Raw genomic sequence first — 20,818 nt, forward strand, 5'->3', positions numbered from 1 at the left:
GGAAACAACGCAGTGGAAACCATAAGGTGGTAGGACAATTTGACTCGGTTTTTCAGAATGTTTTATAGAAAACGAAAACACGAGCATGATTGATAGCGCTAAGACCCTCCTCCTGGCTCTGATTGGTTGTTTCTGGTGAGCCCTGAGAGAAAGGGGCGGGGCTTGATTTTTTTTTGAGCTTGTCAGTCTCATACCATGACACGATGACAGTTTCAACAAATATATATAAAAAAAATTTATATAAAAGCTGCATATTGCAGCTTTAAGAAAGATTATTCTTTCACAATCTTTGCTTAATTGCTTATAGAGGACTAAGCAGGTGTGGGAATTAGATGGATGGGACCGGACCAGTACAACCTTCTCTGTGGTCTACGGTGTTGTTTCAGGCATCGTTCCTCCGCCGTGTGAGACGGCGAAGACTGTTAGTGTCTCATTTTGTCTCATCGAGAAACCACAAGAAAATTCAGTTTGGCCGACTAAAAAACTGGATAGCCGATAAAAAGCTAATGTTGTGTGGCAGAAGACGGTTTCGCATCTACACATGTTTGTTTTGAAATTCCAGCCGAGATTCCTTAAGTCGGAAAGGAAGAGAAAACGTCCCCCGCTATTGTCTGAAATGTTGCAATAATGCAAACGAGAAAGTGTAAAACATTCAGCAGGTCAAATAAACTTCTTAATTTATCTAAATGGCAGCCCAGTTTACCCATAGCGGTAAAAGGGTTACTGCCATTAAGAAAAAACTTTTTGAGTGATTTGACATGGCCTAAAAACCACAACAATTGGATTTTCTGATCTTACTGGTGCCTGCAAGTTGCTCCAGACGTCATGCGGTGCAGACAGACACATCCCATCTAGGGAGTGGTTTTTATTCCCGTTCATCCCTCTGGACCTGCGTGGATCCCTGCCATGCAGCTCAGGCAATTATCTCAGCTCCAAGACAATCTGTCCCGCTCTTATCGGCGTTCTTCTTTTTGATCAGCCTCTGTTTGGTGGGCCAAAAAAAAAAAAAACAAACTTTAATCAAGAGTTCAAAGCTCTGCTGCTTCCTGAGAAAGGCGAGTAGGAAGCAGAAAACGTTTTACAGTAGCTCTCCAAGAGTAAATGTCCCATAAAACAATAAACGTCCATTCAACAAGGCTGCATCCTGTGGAGCATCAGGGACAGCAGCACGTCCACACACACACACGCACACACGCACACACACACACACACACACGCACACACACACACACACCAGTGCACAGTAATAAGGCACTGAGTGCCATGCATAATGGTGCTAATGTCAGATAATGGTGTAATAATATGAGACTGTGTTAATGACAGTAATGGTGCCCCAGGAATAGTCACCTCCCAAAATAGAGCAGGGGATGGGTGTCATTAAAGAGACTCCAGAGAAAGGGCCTTTGTAGCTGGGGTGTGTGTGTGTGTGTGCGTGTGCGTGGGTGTGTGTGTGTGTGTGTGTGGGTGTGTGTATGTGTGTGTGTTTTCGGCATGTGAGGGTTGGAAACTGTCCCTATCTCTGGTTTTTCTGGCCTGTTACATGTCTAAGTAGATTTGGGCACTGGAACAAACAAATCCAGGAGCATTAAAAAACATGTGGGAGCAACTTTTAAGAAAGAAAACAAAACTAGTGTTAAAAGATATATTTCAGGTTTTACTTACTATTTGATTTTGCTCTCCAGATGCTTTTTATTCTTTGAATTAGGATAAAATATTCAGTGGTGTGCATTTGTTTAAGCTTTAGTTCTCATTTCATGTAGTAATAGAACGATTGCACAGCTTTTCTAGAGTAATAACCAACCAGGGCCAGCAGCCTTAGGCTGATAAACCTTAAATGGTTTATCCGTTTCCTGTAACTTCTTTTTACAAACCAGATGAGTAAAACTGTCTCAATAATTACAATTTAACTGATTTATTTGTTTTGTAAGGTAAACACCTAGCCTTATTTCTGCTCACTAAAGAGTGGTATCCATATTATTACAGTTTAATTGGGTAATTGTAGTAGATTTTTAAGCTTAATTATCTTCCGCAAATTAACTTAATGTACAGAATCCCGAATATAAACTCATTAAATGTTTCGTCACCGAGGGGAACATGAAAAGTTCGGCCGCGTTACAGAAAGACGATAATAAAAGTTTCTGTCGGTTTTTAGAACCTCAAAGTGGATATGGTGGATTTTTTTTTTGTTTTGTTTGTTTTTGTTACTTTTTGATGACATCTGTAAAAGTTAGAAAGTTGAAACTAATTCTGCGCTCAGACTGATTCTCGCAGAGGGAAGGATGGCCGTGTCCGGGCCTGTGATTGGTTCTTCCTGCAGCCTCCCGGCCTGCAGCTATAAAAGCAGCGATGCAGCCGCGGAGCTCAGAGGCTGCAGGGAGAGGAGGACCGTCCGTTCCTGCTGCTGCTGCTGCTGCTGCTGCTGGAGGAGGAGGACGAGCTGGGATCTTTAACTCAGGGACGGCGCTATTACAAATGTTCGTTAATTAATCCCAAAATCGATCGATGTGATCGGATCGACTCTGCGCGGAATATTGATGCGAACAGTTTGACGCCCCCAACATTCGCCGTGACTCTGGAAATCCGTAAGTGTGTCTGGTTTCCTCTCCAACTGCTGGGAATGTGGCTCATCGTTGCATTTCTGATTGAATGCATGAATATGTGGGATTTGTTTACTGATTTCAACCTTTTAGCAGTCACCCCTTTGCATGAAACCGATTAGTCATATGTAGGTGGCATTCTATTTTATTTTACTTTATTCTTATTTTAGTGTCGATCACAACTGCATAAACACAGCGAAAATAAATATCCCAAAAGCTTTATTTAAACGGGACAGATATTTTATTTTACATTTTAATACAGTCTGCTGCATCTGCTGTAACATATTTCACATAGGCCTACATTATTATTCGATAAAAGCTTAATTTGTTTTGCGGACTTCTGCAGAGTCGCTGTAGCCACAACGTCGTTAAGTGTGACAGATTAATGAGTTTTGTGACCAAAGTCATGTTTTATTGTTTCAAAAAAAAAACAACCAAAAAACACTTAAAAGCTTAGAAATCTTTATATTTGGAAACCAACTTCTGTTATAAATTTTTTTTGCACAAATTTTAATTCGTGCAAAAAGATCATTTATGTAAATTTTAAATGTGATTTGTAACGGTGCCCCCAGTTATTTGCTGACTGAAGAAGCGCAGCTCTTAGCCTTTTCTTTTCACTTCTGTTTTTCCACTCCTGCCTTCTCCACCTGTTTGCTCTTCTAAACTCTGCAGCAGGAAAGTTTTCTCAATTTTGGCCTCTTCTTCTTCTTCTTCTTCTCCCTCTGCAGGTTTCTTTAAAATAAATAAACACTTTCAACACTCGCCTCTCCCTCCTCTATCCTGACCTCAATCAGGTCACACATGTTCTGACCACCAACAAAAATCTCCACCCCCCCCCCCCCCCCATCAGCTCTTTCACCCAACTTTTTTCCTTCCTTAATTCTTAAAAAGGAAAAAAAAAAGAAAGAAGCCATCAGAGCTAAAGGTCAGAGATGGTTTGTAATAGAATAAAAGGACCAAGCTTCCTAATTAAATCAGAAAACCCTGCTCTAATATACTCTAATGAGCCGCCATGTTGCCCAACACAAAAGCATCATTCACAGGGTGGAATATTTACACAGACTGTGGCCAAAAAAAAATCTAAACTGGTTTCTTGTGATACCCATGCCTTCCCGTCTCTGTTTGGATGGAGCAGCCGAATGCTGCGATGAACAACAGTCGTCCTTGTTTTGTTTTGTTGGGCCGTTTGTTATTTTGCACTGGACCGTATGGAGGAGGACGAGCGTTTTTAGCAGCGACCTCTGCCATCGTATAAAGAGCCGTGCACTCGCACAGAGAGGCTCTCTTTGTGTGAACGTGTTCGTCCCCCGACGCTCCGCTCTCTACCGCCGTCACAATCCCGCAGCCTGTTGGGCCTCAGATGCCCGTTGGCGGTTTTTATGGACACGCATGATTCTGCAGAGGCTCAGAGCCAAAATCTGTGCAAAAAAAAAAAAAAAAAAACCCATAAAGGATCTCTGTTACGAACAGCGGACACACACAGACACAATGAGCTTCATTTATTCTTCCTTTATTTTGTTCTGTGAAAACGAGGCGCTTTGGGTGACTTTGTGTTCGCCGTTTTGTTCATCCTGCTTGCGAGTGGATGTCCGGGGCGCTTTTAGCATCTCGGTCAGAGCTGGAACTTTGTTGAGACGTTCATCTATTACACCAACTGAATTACAAATGTAAGGCTGCATGATGCGTAGACTTATTAAGCAGAGTGTGTGTGAGTTGCTTTTCCAAGTATTTGTTCAAAATTAATTTTGATGACTATTGCTCACAGGATTGTCGTTTATCGTGATAAACTTCTTATCGTGACAAGAATTTTGATTTATCGTTGTTCCAATTATGTTTTAAAAATAAACTGTCAGTGTTTTCTGGATTGTTAGCTTTACTAGTTTTTGTTAGATGATGAGAGAGTCAATAGTTGGCAAAACATTTTTTTAATATGGTTAGATGTGGTTACTGTGTGCAGTTTATGTGACTGGAAGGACTGGAGGAAGCGTATTACTGATGCTTGTGTTTTTCAAGAGCAAGTGTTTGTGCTTGCTGCCTAGAAAAGTTATAAGGAATAGTTCTTACTGTCACTTTTATTGTTATCATGACACTGCCGCAAAGTGTTTTGATGAAACTTTAAGTTCGTGTCGCTCACGTCTACTTACAGTTGTTGAAAATTTCAGGTTTTCAGATTTATTCTGAAGAATCTTCCTCTTGACAATACTAGAACTTGGTGAAGTATAATTATGTCATTGTCAGTAGTTTTTTGTTTCCTTTCACTCAACTTTCCATTAGCATAACTCAAGTAGGTTTTGCTTCCCATTTGGATCTTCGGCTCAGTCCTCTGTTAGGAACCTTCAGCTTCCCTGTTTTTGTCAACTGAGAAAAGTGAGCCACGTTTTCTCACGCCCTGAACTGGAAACAGTTATTCATGCTTTTGTTTCACCGCGCTCGGATCACCGCGGAGCATCAAACGCAAACCTTAGCAAAGCCTCTCTGGAACGGCTGCAAGTCGTTTAAAACGCTGCTTTGAGGCTTCTGACAAAACCCTAAAGGTTTTCAGGAGTGCCTCCCATGTCGATGCGACTACACAGGGTTCTGCTTTATTTTACAATTTAAGATTATTTCACTGACTTGGAGAGTTTTTCACAAACAGACACCTGGTTATGTCATTCTGTTCAGTTTCACCTGGAGCTCTCCTCCTTTTGTACTTGAGATCCAGGGACTCTGTGGTCGCCTTTAGAAGCCAGTTTAAATCAACTTCTCCTTAATCTGCTCTGCTTTATTCAGCGTTGGATCGTGTGAAGCTCGTTGTGATTTTATATTTTGAAGGTGCTTTGTAAATAACACTTTACTACTTCCTCGCTTTTGCTGGCGCAAGTTTTTCCACAGCATGTTTTCCTTCCACTCAACTTTCCGTCAACATACTCTTGGACACAGCATTCTTTGAACACCCAGCTTCCTTCGAAATGACCCCTTGTGGCTCCCCTCCTCATGCGAAGCGTCGCTGACGACTGTCAAATGACGAGCTAGCATAACATTTCTCTATTTCAAATATTTTTATTGGTTTTAAGAGATATTATAATAGATTTTCTGCACCTTTTTATTTTATTTTTTTTATATTTAGACGATTGCACATATGTATGTCTGTTTGGTTGTTAATCTTGATTTTTTTTTTTTTATGCGGACCATGAGTCATAAAGTATCTATACAGCTAGCTACGATAGCTAGCTGCGAACTTCATTGCTATCTATCTAGCTATGATAGCTAGTTAGCTATCCATGTAGCTATTCATCTAGCTAGCTATAATAGCTGGGTAGCTATCCATCTAGCTATTTAAATAGACAGCTAGCTAGCATCAAACTACTACAGGTGCATGGCAGGATGTCTGACTCAATCAGAAATCTCTGGGAAAATGCATAGTCTCTATATCGCAACTATATCTATATCTCTTGCTATAACCCCTTATAGTCCATACATACATAGTCTTGTACATCCGTAAATAAATATTTATATATCGTAGAGCACTTCTGGATAGATGCAAACTACATCTCGTTGCTTGTACTTGTGACAGTGCAATGACAATAAAGTTGAATTCTATTCTATTCTAGTAAATATTGGCCTGTAATCAGGGCACACCAAGGACGCAACCCACTAAAATTGCCCATCGTATCACTCTTGCTGTTTAAAGTTTACATAATGAGATAAAACTCCAAATGACGAGCTATGAGCTTCCAGTGTTCGGGTTTGAGGCTACAAACAGCTGAGTGGTGGTCAATGTGTTGTGCTTTCCAGCTGCGGTGGGAATAATTGTAGCTTTCCTGGATTAAATGAAAGCAATGAAATTAACTTGCACACTTTTGTTTCAACAGGTTGTACTAATGCAGTGACGTACATGGTGGTATTTTTACTGAAACTTATGCTGCTGCAGCATACAGAGAAAACACAGTGAGCATGACAGGCTTAGCACTGTGTGTTGGACAAATTGTGGGTGTTCTTGGAGCGTAGCAGGGACTCAAAGCAGTTGATATAAAGTTGGGTTAAATTTCCAGCGGAGCTTTGGTTCTTAGCTCAGATATCGAAAATAGAATCATTGCATATTCCTCGCATTATGTGGCTGGATAAGCAAGCTGGTAACTGATAAGACTTACTGTAAAAAAAAAAAAGGTTCAAATGATTCTAAAAGGCAGTAGAAAAGCACAGTAAAGTTTTTTTTTTTAGTTTTCCTCCTTCCATCCATTTTCAATTCAGAGAGAATCACTTGAAAACAGCTGTAGGCAACATCTTGCTTCTGTGGTTTTATTTTAGCTGCAAGCGAATTTCTGAGGCTAACCCAGCAGAGAAGGAGTTCATATCACTATTACAGTCTATTACCACAACAGTACGTCTATAAAATGGCTGCTTCTGAAAGCAGAAATAAAACTTCATCATACACTATGAAATGCAGGTGATAATATTCTAAAAACTCACACAAAGTCAAATCTTGTGGTTGCTTGCAGAGGTCTGACCACAGGCAAACATTGCTGACGTCATGAGTCGGTACAGCTTCATGTACTGACTCGTGAAGATTTACGCCTTCGCTGTTAAATTTGCAATAACATTTACCATAAATCAGTGTTGTTCTGTGGAGCCACATTGAACTCTGAACCAGCTTTCCTTACGCTCTCTGCCGAACAGCGTTAGCTTCTGGCTTGGAGACGCTCTTTTCTACGAAACATCATGTAAAGAAACATAAACTTTTAGAATGCTTTCCTCACTTTTATTCTCTACTTTCGATAATTATTACATGTGTTTAGCAAAAATGCTGACTCATACCGTCCAATTTTAGCTATGCTAGCATTGGGAGCAAAACAGCTTGAGAACTTTGGCAGCCAGTAAGAAAGACAAGCATGGTAAATGACATTTCAATAAATTAGTTTATATTTTTAATAATAGTGATTGGAAAACATTAGATATTTTTTTAAATTAAAAATTAGAAAAATATGTGAAAATGAATTAGTTTAAATTTCTCTTTTCTTATCTTCCCTCAAGTTTCCTGAGGCTCCGCTAGCGCCCCCTGGTGGCTTGACTTTTACTCTGAAAATCATCTGTGTTATTCATTTTACGTCACCAGTTTATGTCCATGAGTGCTTTGAGACCTACAATTGCAGATATTTCATTTATATGTATAGGTGAGTCTCTTATTTTGAAAAAATGTTAGGTTTTCTTTTGAAAGCATAAAAAAAATTCTCTAATCACTGGTTAAGATCTCTTATTTTGAAAAGTAGCTGTGTTGTTGTCTACGTTGAATGTCTAAGTTTAAATCTTAAAGTCATACAGTCAGATTTCTACATCCAAAAGTGCTGGTTGTCATGGTGATTTTTTGGGCTGCGGGTGTTAAAAGGTCAAACCATGCGCCACACTTTCTCTAAGTGTGGCGCAGCAGTTCAACAGTTCAAACAAATGGGCCCTGACCTGAAACGTGGATAGCAACATTTATGGATTTTCATATTTCTGCTGTTTTCCGTAGAAAATATAAAAACGTATAAATACAGTTTAAATCTAGGTTTCACAAGACGTCAGTCACAAAAATCATTAGCTTCTATGAAAGAAATGTGCGGCTTGCTTTGGCTCTCTTGTACGTTTCACAGAAAACTGCAGTTCCTGCAGCAAAAACATATTTCGTATTTCTGTCTAGTTTCTAGTGAAAATATCTTAAGACACAACTAGCTTACAAGAAACTTTTCAGCAACATATATGACCTGTTTTAAGTCAACAATTCCTTAATACTGATTTTTAAAAGGCGTTCTAGTTCTAGTTCCACTGGCAGATGTTTTCACTTACAACATGAGAAAATGTCTTGTTATAAGTGCAATAATCTACCAGTGGAACTAGAATGTTTTCTCATAAATATTAAGGAATTATTGACTTAAAACGGGCTCCTATATTCTGCTGAAAAGTTACTTGTAAGTTAGTTTTGTCTTATTTCAAAGTGAACTAGACCAAAAAATACTTGATAAAATGTTGTGTTTTCTCAAAATGACTTAGAAATGCTGCGTGTATGCCGATACTTGTAATGCTGAGGAAGATGAAAGCAGAACTCTTGAGGTTTTTCAGGAAGACTTTGACTAAAGTGAGAGAATTTAAGACGATTAGAGTGGTCATTTCCTCGAAACCTTCTCCATTTCTCCTAAACACACTTGGCGTACTTCAGTCGTATTGATTATTGCAACAGCGTCTTCACAGGTCTGTCCAACAAATCAATCAAACAGCTGCAGCTGATCCAGAATGCTGCTGCTCGCGTTCTCACTAAAACCAGGAAGATAGAGCACATAACACCAGTTTTAAAGTCCCTCCACTGGCTCCCTGTAGCTCAAAGAATAGACTTTAAAATACTGTTGTTAGTTTATAAATCACTGAACGGCTTAGCACCACAATACATTAAAGATCTGCTTTTATTGTATCAACCTTCCAGAACCTCTCAGGTCTTCTGGTTCTGGTTCTGCTCTGCATCCCCAGAACCAGAACCAAACGAGGAGAAGCAGCTTTCAGCTTCTATGCACCACAAATTTGGAACAAACTTCCAGAAAACTGTAAAACAGCTGAAACACTGACTTCTTTAAATCTAGACTAAAAACCCACCTGTTTAGGATTGTATTTGAAACGTAATCAATTACAAATTTATTGATGGAACTTGACTTAATGCTTTGTTTTGATTATTGATTCTATGTTGCATTGTGTTTCTGTGTTTGTTATGATGTAAAGCGCTTTGAAATGCCTTGCTGCTGAAATGTGCTATACAAATAACATTTGATTTGATTTTTGATTTTGGCAACAACACCCTGCTCTTTGTTCAGCATGACGCTCGCTGTGTTTTTCCTCGCAGGATCTGAGTTTGGACGGACCGAACCCCCGATGGTCGACATGTTTGTGAGAGCGAGGGCCGTCGTGCTGCTGTTGTGCCTCCTGATGGCGGCGGAGGCCGGGGCCTCGAGGTCGGCTCGCGACTCCCAGAGCGTCCCTGACCCCCTGGAGCCCTCGGAGGGCAACGCGTCCGTCCGGCTCCCGGCGCCGCAGCCGGACCGTCCGCGGACGCCGTTCCCGCCCATGTGCGTCAAGCCGACGGAGATCAGACACGCCTTCAAGTACGTGAACACCATCATTTCCTGCCTGATCTTCGTGGTGGGGATCATCGGCAACTCGACGCTGCTCAGGATCATCTACAGGAACAAATGCATGAGGAACGGACCCAACGTGCTGATTGGCAGCCTGGCCCTCGGAGACCTGCTGTACATCATCATCGCCATCCCCATCAACGTGTACAAGGTATAGGCTTCAGCCTGATGTCTGCGTTTTGACTCCAGTTTCCCTTCTGTGTGGCTTTTTTGGGACTAAGGCCAGGAAAAGAAACCTAGACCTTCTGGAAATTGTTATTAAGTGACAATAAACATCCCAGCTGTTTAATTTACATCAGTAATAATTAAGAAACCAGGCCTTTTATGCTCTTAATCATTTATATTTATCATACAAGCCTGACTCTGGTTCCAGCTTAATTTGATTGTGAAGCAAAATGATTTCCAAAAAACCACAAAAAAAAATCAAATGTTTCCTTTAGCCTCATCCAGCGATCAGGCCTTTCATATTAACTTTTTATCAACTGGTTTATGAGTCGCCGCTTGTGTTGAAATGTACGTCTGTGGCAGAAAAACGTGGATTTTAAGTTAAGGGATATGAATTACGGGGTTGTGATTTATTTTTATTTTTTTCACGGCACAGCCTCAAACTCCCACTCGTCCCCCACCGGGGGTTTTTATGTGATGGATCGACACGAAATAACGAAAAGAATTCATAGACAAAGATATTAAGCGCCATTGTAAGACCTCGATCTTTTTTTTTTAGATGATGGCTATTTAATACCCATTAAAGCATGTAGAATAATTAAACATGCGGTCTTATTTGTTATTCCTTGCTCAGTCCAGACCAGAACTGAAACTATCCCCCCCCCTGCAGACCGCAGCGAGGAGCGGCCGCCCAGCTGTAGGCTTTGGCCTCGACTAAATTCATTTTGGAAGAATTAAAGACAAAGGGAGCCTTAAGTGAACCTCTGAGAGATCTGCGTGTGTGTTTGCACAGGCGATACTGAAATCTCTCTTATTACAAGTTTTTATTGTTTCTGCCGCAGCTAATAGCCGAGGACTGGCCGTTCGGCGTGCACGTCTGTAAGCTGATCCCGTTCATCCAGAAAGCCTCGGTGGGAATCACCGTCCTCAGCCTGTGTGCCCTCAGCATTGACCGGTCAGCGCACACACACACACACACACACACATACACACACCCATACACACACACACACACTCCCTACTGACCACCATTGTGGACACATTTGAGCGACTGTGTCCGCGTCTGAATGGTTTCTAGCTACCACGCCGTGATATCGTGGAGCCGGGTGAAGGGCATGGGCATCCCCCTGTGGAAGGCCATGGAGGTGACCGTGATCTGGATGGTCGCCGTGGTGCTGGCCGTCCCCGAGGCGGTGGCGTTCGACATGATAGAGATGTCGTACAGGGGCAACAAGCTGCGCACTTGCCTGCTGCACCCAGAGCAGGCCACCAGCTTCATGAAGGTATATGCTCCGCGTTCATCCTGCTTGACGCAGATGAACAAGTTGTTTTTCCCTCAATACGTACTCCAAACATTGCGGTTTATTGCAGTTCAACTAGTGGTGGGACTCAATTAAGGTTTTAAATCGATTTAATTCCAGAGTCTGGAACTAAAGTGAATTTCCTGGTTCAAGTGCTCTTGTTCTTGATCTTGCACATTTTCGGCCAGTTCCTTAAAGTTCTTCCTTCTTATATTAAAACAAAGATAAACAAACAAAGGAACCCAGCGCTGCATCTGCATGGATCCATACGAGGTTCCCGCCGGTTAACCTCAGGTAACCTCTGTCTTCTCACAGATGCTTGAGAGTGGCTTAGTCAAAGTCTGGACTTAAATCTAAAACAGGCTGAAAATGAACAAGTCTGCAAAGAACAGTGGGGTCAAAATTCTTCCACAGAAATTGTTGCGATTAACTGTCACAAAAATGATCAATAATTTTGGCCATTCATCCAGTCAGCTTGGGTTAGGGGTAAATCTGGGCAGAAGGAAGGCACTTAGAAAATCTCAAAAAAGGTAAATAAAGAAGAGGAAAAAGATGATTAGGTCATATTTCTGGTCACTTGTGTTGTACATTTTACATCCTGATCTTAAACAATCACAAAATGGAGAGTTTGGAGGCAACAAATAAGAGCTGCACGGACTGCAGTTCATGAACCTCGTCCTCCGCTGAAGCAACTCCTTCACCTTCCCATCAAATTAGTCAGACTGATCGTGCTGGTTTAGCGTCTGCGCAGGCTCCGCGTTCAGGCTTTGGCAACCGCGCGTCTGGTGAATAAGAGCGCAAAAACATCGGAAGAGTGTTGGGAATGCAATGAGAGGTTATCGTCAGAGCCAGCCTCCTCGCTTTGCGAGCCTCTAAGCAAAACGTATCGTAGTTAATTACATTTTTCGGTCCAGCAATAACATGAGGAGGCGACCGGCAAAGGTTATTTGTGTGCAACGCCGAGGTAAAACAGGAAGACAAATTGCTTCTGACATCGACTGTACCAGGCGCTGTGGGGATTATCTCTCAGGAACTCAGATAGGGAGGAAGAAAACTCATAAAAACACGAGCGACTTCAATACTAACAGGCGCACTGCTTTCTCGTTAGGAGCAGAACATCTGGGATGATTGTAATTTTGCATGAATCAGTTAAAAAAAAAAAAAGATTCCTTTTTCTTTATTTTTAATTTCTGCGGCGTAGCGGTAAGGAGAAAGCGTTCTGGACGGCGTTCAGCGTGTGCACCTGGTGTTTGCTTTCCGGCTCCAACAGAACCGGTTTCGCGTCGGAGCTACACGAGAGCCCCGGACGCTCGGTCCGTTTAATCAGGGCCTCCCTTTTGTCTCTGCCAGAAAGCAATCACAGAATCCTGATAAGGCGGCGCAAATCACCCTAATGTGGCGGCCTCTCGTGATCTCCGTGGTGAATTCATAGGAAGAAGGAAATTGGAAAGAAATGTCAAACATGTGATCTCTTTCAGTGAGAGGGAAAGACCCAGAGTTAAAAGTTTTAAGTAAAAAAAAAAAAAAAAAACATTATATAATGAACAGGCGTTCGTGTGGTAGAGGAAACGTGTTGCAGTTTATTTTCCGAACAAAGAAGGAGGATCATAATTAAACATGTTTTTGAATCCAGTTTTGAATTATTGGAGCAAAGAAAAGTCAAGCATTTAAACTCTACTTTTGATCTTTTTATGCGGTTCGAGAGTCTGAGGATAATTTATTAGCTCTTTTCTTTGAGAATTATTGCATTCACAACTTTTACGCCAGAATGAAATGATTTGTGCTTTATTTTTAGCTAAAACTAATTGCGTGCGTGTGTGTGTGTGTGTGTGTGTGTGTGTTTTCTTTCTGCCAGCTGTACAAGGAAGTTAAAGATTTTTGGTTGTTCGGCTTCTACTTCTGCCTCCCGCTGGCCTGCACGGGGATCTTCTACACGCTCATGTCCTGCGAGATGCTCAGTCGCAAGAAAGGCATGCGGATCGCGCTCAACGACCACATGAAACAGGTGTGTAGGAAAGAAAAGAAAAAACACAGAAAGAACTTGCCAGTAGAGGTCAGCTGAGCTTAAAAGGCAGGATGTTTGGAAGAGGGGTCCTGCGGAATAAAAGCGAGCAGACAATATCTTGCGCACACAAGATATAATTGCGGCGAGAAGAAAAGGCGCCTTTTATCAATCTGGAAAATGACCTGGGGTTAAAATCTGAACAGAACAACACTTTGGCTTTAATTTGCTTTTGTAAATAATTCATTTTAACAAAGTGAATTATAGCTTGTAGAACTGCTTTTTGGAACAAAGACTTAAAGTTGTTTGGGGTTTTTTTTTTTGTTTGTTTTTTCATCTTTTTGTGGTTTTATGGCCCATTCATCTTTAAACAACGTTGCTTCAGACACAACGTGACCAACATTTAATAGTGTTTTATTTGACTCTAGAGCAGCGGTGTGCAGAGTGCGGCCTGAGGGCCATATGTGGCCCCTGGATGATAGAAAGTTGTCCAGAAACTCTTTAAAAAATTCTAGATGGGGTGTTAGTGAGAGTGTCCATAAGGGCAGATCTATTCCATCTAGCTCTATGCTTTGTGCCCTGAGCGACGTCATACTTTTGTTTTACTTTATATTTAAAATTCCTAACTGAACTTTCTCAACCATTTGGAAGAAAGTTTGTTGCAGTTTATTTTTTTTACATGTTTGTCCCAAATAGTCAACTTTTTGTTTTTGTCAGTTTCTTTATTATTGATTTTACATTTGGCTGTTATCCTCCTGAATTCACTTACTGAGCAGATTAAGGTTGTATTTACATGTTTCACCAAGCTTGTGAAGAAGCTATTGGTGTATGTAAGTGTGCTGTACTGATGCAGAGTTAACAATTAAAATTACAATTCAGTACATTTAGGTGCGTGTTTAAAATAAAGAAGCGTTTTAAGTCGGTGCGGCAATGTCTTTCTGTATCGGATCGGATCGGTCGATACTTAGCATCAGATATCGGTATCAGAAGTGAAAACAGTGGATTCCTCTTAGTGGGGACAAACTAATTCCTGATGTTTAGCTAATTAGTGTTGATTTATATACTTGCTAGTAAAGCAGTACAAACACAGTTGGCTCTTCACACCCTGGTTTTACTTTTGGCTTTGCGTTTAGCAATAATGCCAATGTGTTTGTGTTTTTGCATTCTTCAGGTTAGATGTGAATAATTTAATAAGTCTTTGTTAAATAATGAGATGCAATAATACTGGCGGAGGGTGTACTTTCCTTTATTTGAGACTAGCTTTCTAAAAGTCTTCAGTTTGCATGTATAAAGAAGATTTAAGGCTCACAGATAAACCTATCTGAACGTATTTACGCTTCTACAAAATACCGTTTGCATCAACAGATATGACATTTCTAACTTGCTCCGACTAGCTGTCAGCTTTAGCCTTTGAGGAGTCTACAGTATATTAATGAAAAAAAAAAATGAAGACCTCCAGGGCTTTCTCAAGCAGTGAAAACGTTCTCCGCCGAAGCCCCGTGTTTACGTTCCTCTGTGTGCGTTTGGTGCAGCGGAGGGAAGTGGCGAAGACGGTGTTCTGCCTCGTGCTGATCTTTGCTTTCTGCTGGCTGCCGCTCCACCTCAGCCGCCTTCTGAAGAAAACCATCTACGACGAAAAAGACCCCAACCGCTGCGAGCTGCTCAGGTAGGAAAACAGATTTCCGCCTCAACACCCAAAGAAAGCCTCATGAGAATCCATTGTTCTCCGTTTCTTGGGCTTCCGGGAGTCTGTACAGTAAGCTCTGCCCTTTTCCTCCTCCCGTCAGCTTCCTTCTGGTGATGGATTACATCGGGATCAACATGGCCTCTCTAAACTCCTGCATTAACCCGATTGCCCTCTACTTTGTCAGCCAGAAGTTTAAAAATTGTTTCCAGGTAAGGAGGATCGCTTTGGCTTTAAACAAACGGCACTGGAAGCAAATACAGCGTTTGAACGTTTTCCCATTTTGTCATGTTACAGCCAACTCTGGGTGTGTAAAAAATGTACTTTCAGGAGTATGTTTACTGTACCTTTTATTTGAGTACATTTTTTACGAAGTATTTCTACTCTAACAAGAGTAAAATTTCTGGATTCTCTACCCACTGTGAATAACAGCACTGAATGAGGAACAAGCCAAAAATTCACCTGACACAGACACACACCTGCAGTTTCTGTTAAAGTTTGGTAAGTTTTCTAACGGAAAATTTGTATCTTTTTTTTTTTGTACCTGATTTTCTTTGAAATGATTTTCATTTTGGACTTTAAAATACCAAAATGTCCACATAACTTTATATTTCAGCCCATCTAAATATGTAATTTTTTAAATCTTAAATTATTGATGTTTTGATCAATCATTCAAGACTTGAGTAACTTTATTATATAATACTTTTTTCCCCTCTTACTTGAGTCATTTCTTGGACATATACTTTTGACTTTCACTTGAGTAAAAATATGTTGTAGTAGTGCTACTCCTTCTTGAGTGCAATGTTTGGTTGCTCTACCCACATCTGTATAAAACTTAAGATTTTACAAATTCAAATCTGAAAAGTGGGGTGTGCATTTGTATTCAGCTCCCTTGACTCATCATCAGTATTAGGAATTTATGGTGACAACAACAAATCAAAAGTCTTTATCGTGAAGCGGAATTTATCACGATAAATGATACAATACGATACACCTAATAAAGCACACTGCAGTTTGTGGTTGTGTGACAAAATATTAAGAATAGAGGCTGGTGGAGCAGCCAAAAATTAACACGACTTCAACATATCTACTCAAGCAAAAGTAAAACGTAGCCGTCCAAGAAATTACTCAGATAAGAGTAAAAAGGTATTTGGTAAAGACTCTACTCAATCACTTAGTAACTGATCAAATTATCAGTTGTCAAATAGTTTAAAATTTCATCATCAGATGGACTGAAATATAAAGTTATTTGGAAATGTTGATATTTTAAAGATCAAAATGAAAATAATTCCCTTAACATGATTACAAAACAATCAGAGAAAAGAGAGATTTTTCTAAGTTCATTTGTTTCAATATAAAACAGACGAAAGTTCGACAAAAACTGCAGGTGTGTGTCGGCGTCTGGTGAACTTATGGTCAGAACGAGCTTGTTCCTCATTCAGTGAAGTTGCTCACAGTGGATCAACGAGCCAGAAATTTTACTCAAGCAACAGCAGCGACACGTCACGATAAAGTTACTCTCGTAAAAAGGACAGTGTAGTAAAACTACTCCTAAAAGTGCTTTTATTTCCCCAAAAAATCTACTCAAGTAAATGAACCTGATTAATAGCCAACTCTGGTTAAGATTGTAAAAACTTTTATGAAGCACAATACTTTTACCGACAGCTCTCGTTTTTGCCTCGTAGTCCTGCCTGTGCTGCTGGTGCTACAGGACGTCTCCTCTGGACGACCGGTGCTCCGGAGGACGCTGGAAGGGATCTTGCCATGGCAACGGACTGGACCGCACCAGCTCCCGCTCCAGCCAGAAGTACACAAGCTCTTCATAGACACGCACAAACACTCTCTCTCTCTCTCTCTCTCTCTCTCTCTCGCCGCTCTCCAACCGAACCGGACCGATATTCCCCATCTGCTTTCCCACCTGGAGAAACAGCGCTGTCACTGCCAACACACACACACACACACACACACACACACACACCATCACTTTGGAGTCAGGAGTGGGATGAGGAGGAGCCAGGTGGAAGGGCTTTTGTTTCGTTTTTCTTCTGCAGACTGAAAGACTCGGTGATCAACCCAAAGCTGGAGAATGAAACTACAGGATTGTCACCTGTTGAAGCCGTTATAACTCAGGCCACCAACCAATGCCACGTGAATGTGTTTGAGGATACCAAGCCTCTCAGTGGACCAGGTTGAGTAGAGTTTGGTCAAACCACTTGTAAATGTGTGTACTGGGTTATTTACATGTAGAATACAGACTTTACCCTATGTCTAGCTGCAGTGCTTGGAGTATGAATGAGCGCTGATCAATCAGCCTTACCGGTGACGCTGTAATACCTCGTAGGGGAAACCGTGACGCAGAGTCATTTGAGACTCAAAGGACCGGAGCCTTTGAGAGTCTCCGCACCTTCGAGGCACCGCCGAGACATCAAAGACCAGAGCGCCGCCTTATCTGGCGAAAGACGCGGCCCGCGCTCAAATTTGCGGAATCTCCTGGCAAGAGAAAGAGAAAAAAAAGAAACGGGGGCCCTTACTGTGAATCTCCCAGTCATGTGGAGAGTGGCTCGGCAGAAATCCTTTTCATCTCCGCTTTCGGTCACAAGAAGGGCTGCAGTCGTCCAGGAAAACGAGAAAAACACCATATGATCTTCATCATGCGTCGCGTATGACAATGCAGCTTCTATTTTTCGGTGAGTGTAGGAACATGAAAGGCTTGTGTAAGCCCTCCGCCCAGCGAGGCGTCCGCTTCGCCTTCTCCAAGCCTTTCACCTCACTCAGACTAAGCTGCCGACGCAAAGACATGCCCGTTGCTGGAACTTAACTTGTTATGTTGCGCTATTTAAAAGATTTAAGAAATGAAAGTGTATACAGCTGGCTGGACGTTTTAAGAGATTCCTGAACTGCATTATGGTCATAAAAGCACCAAATATTTTCCCACTGTCGCCCTCGCAGCAGGGGGATTCTGGGAAAACTTTGGCCTTTTTTTTTTTCTTAAAAGACATTATTGCTGACTTTGTCATCCATCTTTGAATCGGGGAGTCCTTCATTTATACGGTTGAAGCCAGGTATTTGGATATAGTGTTTATTATTGTCATTTCTATACAGTGTAAGACAACTTTTTTATTATTTCTCACCACCTCACATTAAACCGGATTAAACATTTCCTGTTTTAGGTCAGTTAGAATAACCAAAATGATTTCTATCTGATAAATGCCAAAACTTTAAGGATTTTTTTTTTTTTTTTACTTTGCTCAAACTGGGACGTTTACATACATTTCTTCACTTCGAAACATCGACTTTTTGTCTGTATGACTAGTTAAAAGTGACATAATCTGCCAGTAGAACATGACATTTTTACCATATTATAAGTAAAAACGTCTTGTTCCATTGGCAGATTATTTCACTTAAAACTAGCACTTTTTCATCAATATTAATATGTATTTGACTTAAAATAGGCTTCCATATCTTGCTGAAAAGTTACTCGTGAGCTAGTTTTGTGTTCTTTAAATTGTACTGAGATATTTGCCCTAGAAACCACAAATAGTTGGTAACATTTTGTGTTTTTGTGGCGAAAACTTCAGATTTTAAAAAAGCTAACAGAAATGTAATTATTTTAGTACTTAGTAAACAGAAATAATTTGGGAAATCCAAACTGACATCAAACAGGAAATGTTTAATCATCAGACATTAAAAAATGTTTCGTCTCTTCTAATGGGTTCTAAATATTTGGTTTCAATTTTTCATTGTTTACAGTTTTAACAAGATATATTGAAAACATTACATTAATCAAGTTGGGGTTTGTTTGTTTTTTTTGTCAATTTCTTCAAAAACATTTTATCACTTTGTTTCTAAGAAACTTATTAAATTATGCATTTAATGACACTCGGTTTGTTTTATAAGTAGAGCTGACATATTCCCATGTTCATTGTTGGACTTGTTTTCTTTACCCTTTATAAAGTCTTTTTATTTTTTAAATCATAGTTAAATCAGTAGCTGACGCAGAATGTGATTCATGAAACTTTTTATATCTGCTTTTAGCCACGTGAATGAAACCCTGTGAAGGAGACTCAGAGTAGCTTTGCCAGCGTCTTTACTGAGTGATGTGTGAGGTTGGACATGAAAATATATGTGAATACTTTAAAGGCTTCGGTCATTGAAATACATTTACACAGTACTATTTTGTTAAGGGTATACATTAATAAATAGTATTTTATACTGTGTGTTGTTTGACTTATTTACAGTGGCTTTCACACAACAGCAACCTAAAAGGAGACGACGGCCTTTGAGAATTTGTCAGAAAAACAACCAAGAGACTAAAGGTAGCTCTGCGGTATCGACAGAGCTATGATGGAGAATCAGTTTCCAAGACAACTATTGGTTGTTCACTTCATTAATCTGGCTTCTATAGACGAGTGGGAAGAAGAAAGCGGTACAAAGAAGTTTCCTTTGTACTTTCCTACTGACTGAAGATTTGAGGATGTTTTCATACCTGCAGTGGTGGAGAAAGTACTCAAAAAAATGTACTCTAGTAAAAGTATAAATACACAGACAAAAATGTACTCTAGTAAAAGTAAAAGTACCACATTAACATTTTTACTTGAGTAAAAGTAAAAAAGTACTGGCTTTTAAAAATACTTAAGTATTAAAAGTAAAAGTGCTTGCTGAATGCATTACCTAATCGCTAATTCAATACCATTAAGTATACCTATCGTATTTAATTTTAATACATCAGAAATGTGCCACTTTAATGAACAACACCACAGATAATGCATGTTTTTATTGTGTTTACTCTCTGTAACATAGCTTAAACTTAGATATGTGATTCTATGCATCATAATTTCAGGGATGGAGACATTTTGTCTCCTGTCCTAACAGCATGAACTTCACTTTTTTTTTTGCCACTAATGGCATTTATTTTGAAAGAAATCCAACAGAAAGGTGATGAAAAGAAGGTAGTTGGAGGAGGACATGCAACCAAGGAGCCACGTAGCCACGTACAACACGTGGCCTGTGGTGGCGCTGGACTAAGAACCGCTGAAGAAAAAACTCCTGAAGAAGACACTGAGCGGAAAATCCTTCTTCACGAAACGTAAACAAAATGGAGTAGCATCAGGTTTTAACGGCTGAAGGATTTCTTGTCTTTGCTAAAAGACCACGAACCATTTCCCCCGCTAATGCTAGACTCTGGCATTGGTGTAGGTTGTATTTACCCAGAATGCACTGAGCTGCAATCCAGTCTGCTCGGCGTTCACACATCCGCACTTCAACCGAACCGAGCCCTAGGGTTTTAAGCAGACCAAAGTTCACTTTGTCGGTGTGAATACGCATTAAGATGGGGAAGTAGGTTCGTGTTCAATAACTATCTTTACAGCCGGACCTATGATGAAAGATGAAAGCATGTTGATGTTTCATAGTGGCCGTCTCAAAGTCCAAACCAAAATACATTCTACAGTGTGAGGCGAAATGTAAACACTTCAGTTCTTTTTCCAATCTGACAGAGATTGGGCTTTTTGTTTTGTTCACTCTCCAGAATGAACAAACAACAGACGATGCTCAGAAAGGCTTGCTGGCTGTTATTCCTGTGGTTTTGCGAAACATTAAATCAACAGTTGTACAAATGTGCACCACTTGTTTTTATTTTGTTCCACTTTTTAATCATTTACTGCTTTGCGGTGGACCGTCAGATGAAATGACAAGGTGTCATTTTTAATCACTTCACATGAAATCTTTTGGCTAAAAAAAACCCACTATGAAATATTTTATGAAGCGGTCGTAACAAATTACAATACCGCATTTGGTTTGGTGTTTGAGTAACATGATGGACCAAATATTCAACATGGATCCCATTTTCTATTGTCTTAGAAAAATAGTTGTAGTGACGGGAGCGGTGACCTCTTGTTATTGTCAGCCATTTACAGTCTGTAATGGGCTCCATGTTT

At 40.5% G+C, this 20,818-nt stretch overlaps 1 protein-coding gene across 1 annotated transcript; it reads left to right on the forward strand.

Annotated features, from left to right (window-relative positions):
- Positions 1-2,369: 2,369 nt before the first annotated feature.
- On the forward strand, positions 2,370-19,099 carry LOC102230049 (endothelin receptor type B-like). Its single transcript, XM_005810939.3, has 8 exons — positions 2,370-2,582; positions 9,442-9,881; positions 10,738-10,850; positions 10,974-11,178; positions 13,052-13,201; positions 14,731-14,864; positions 14,986-15,094; positions 16,568-19,099. The coding sequence occupies exons 2-8, from the start codon at positions 9,471-9,473 to the stop codon at positions 16,706-16,708; spliced, it is 1,263 nt and encodes a 420-aa protein (XP_005810996.2). The 5' UTR covers positions 2,370-2,582; positions 9,442-9,470; the 3' UTR covers positions 16,709-19,099.
- Positions 19,100-20,818: the final 1,719 nt, after the last annotated feature.

This window comes from Xiphophorus maculatus, chromosome 23 (genome assembly GCF_002775205.1).
Source record: "Xiphophorus maculatus strain JP 163 A chromosome 23, X_maculatus-5.0-male, whole genome shotgun sequence".
Taxonomy (NCBI): Eukaryota; Metazoa; Chordata; class Actinopteri; order Cyprinodontiformes; family Poeciliidae; genus Xiphophorus; species Xiphophorus maculatus.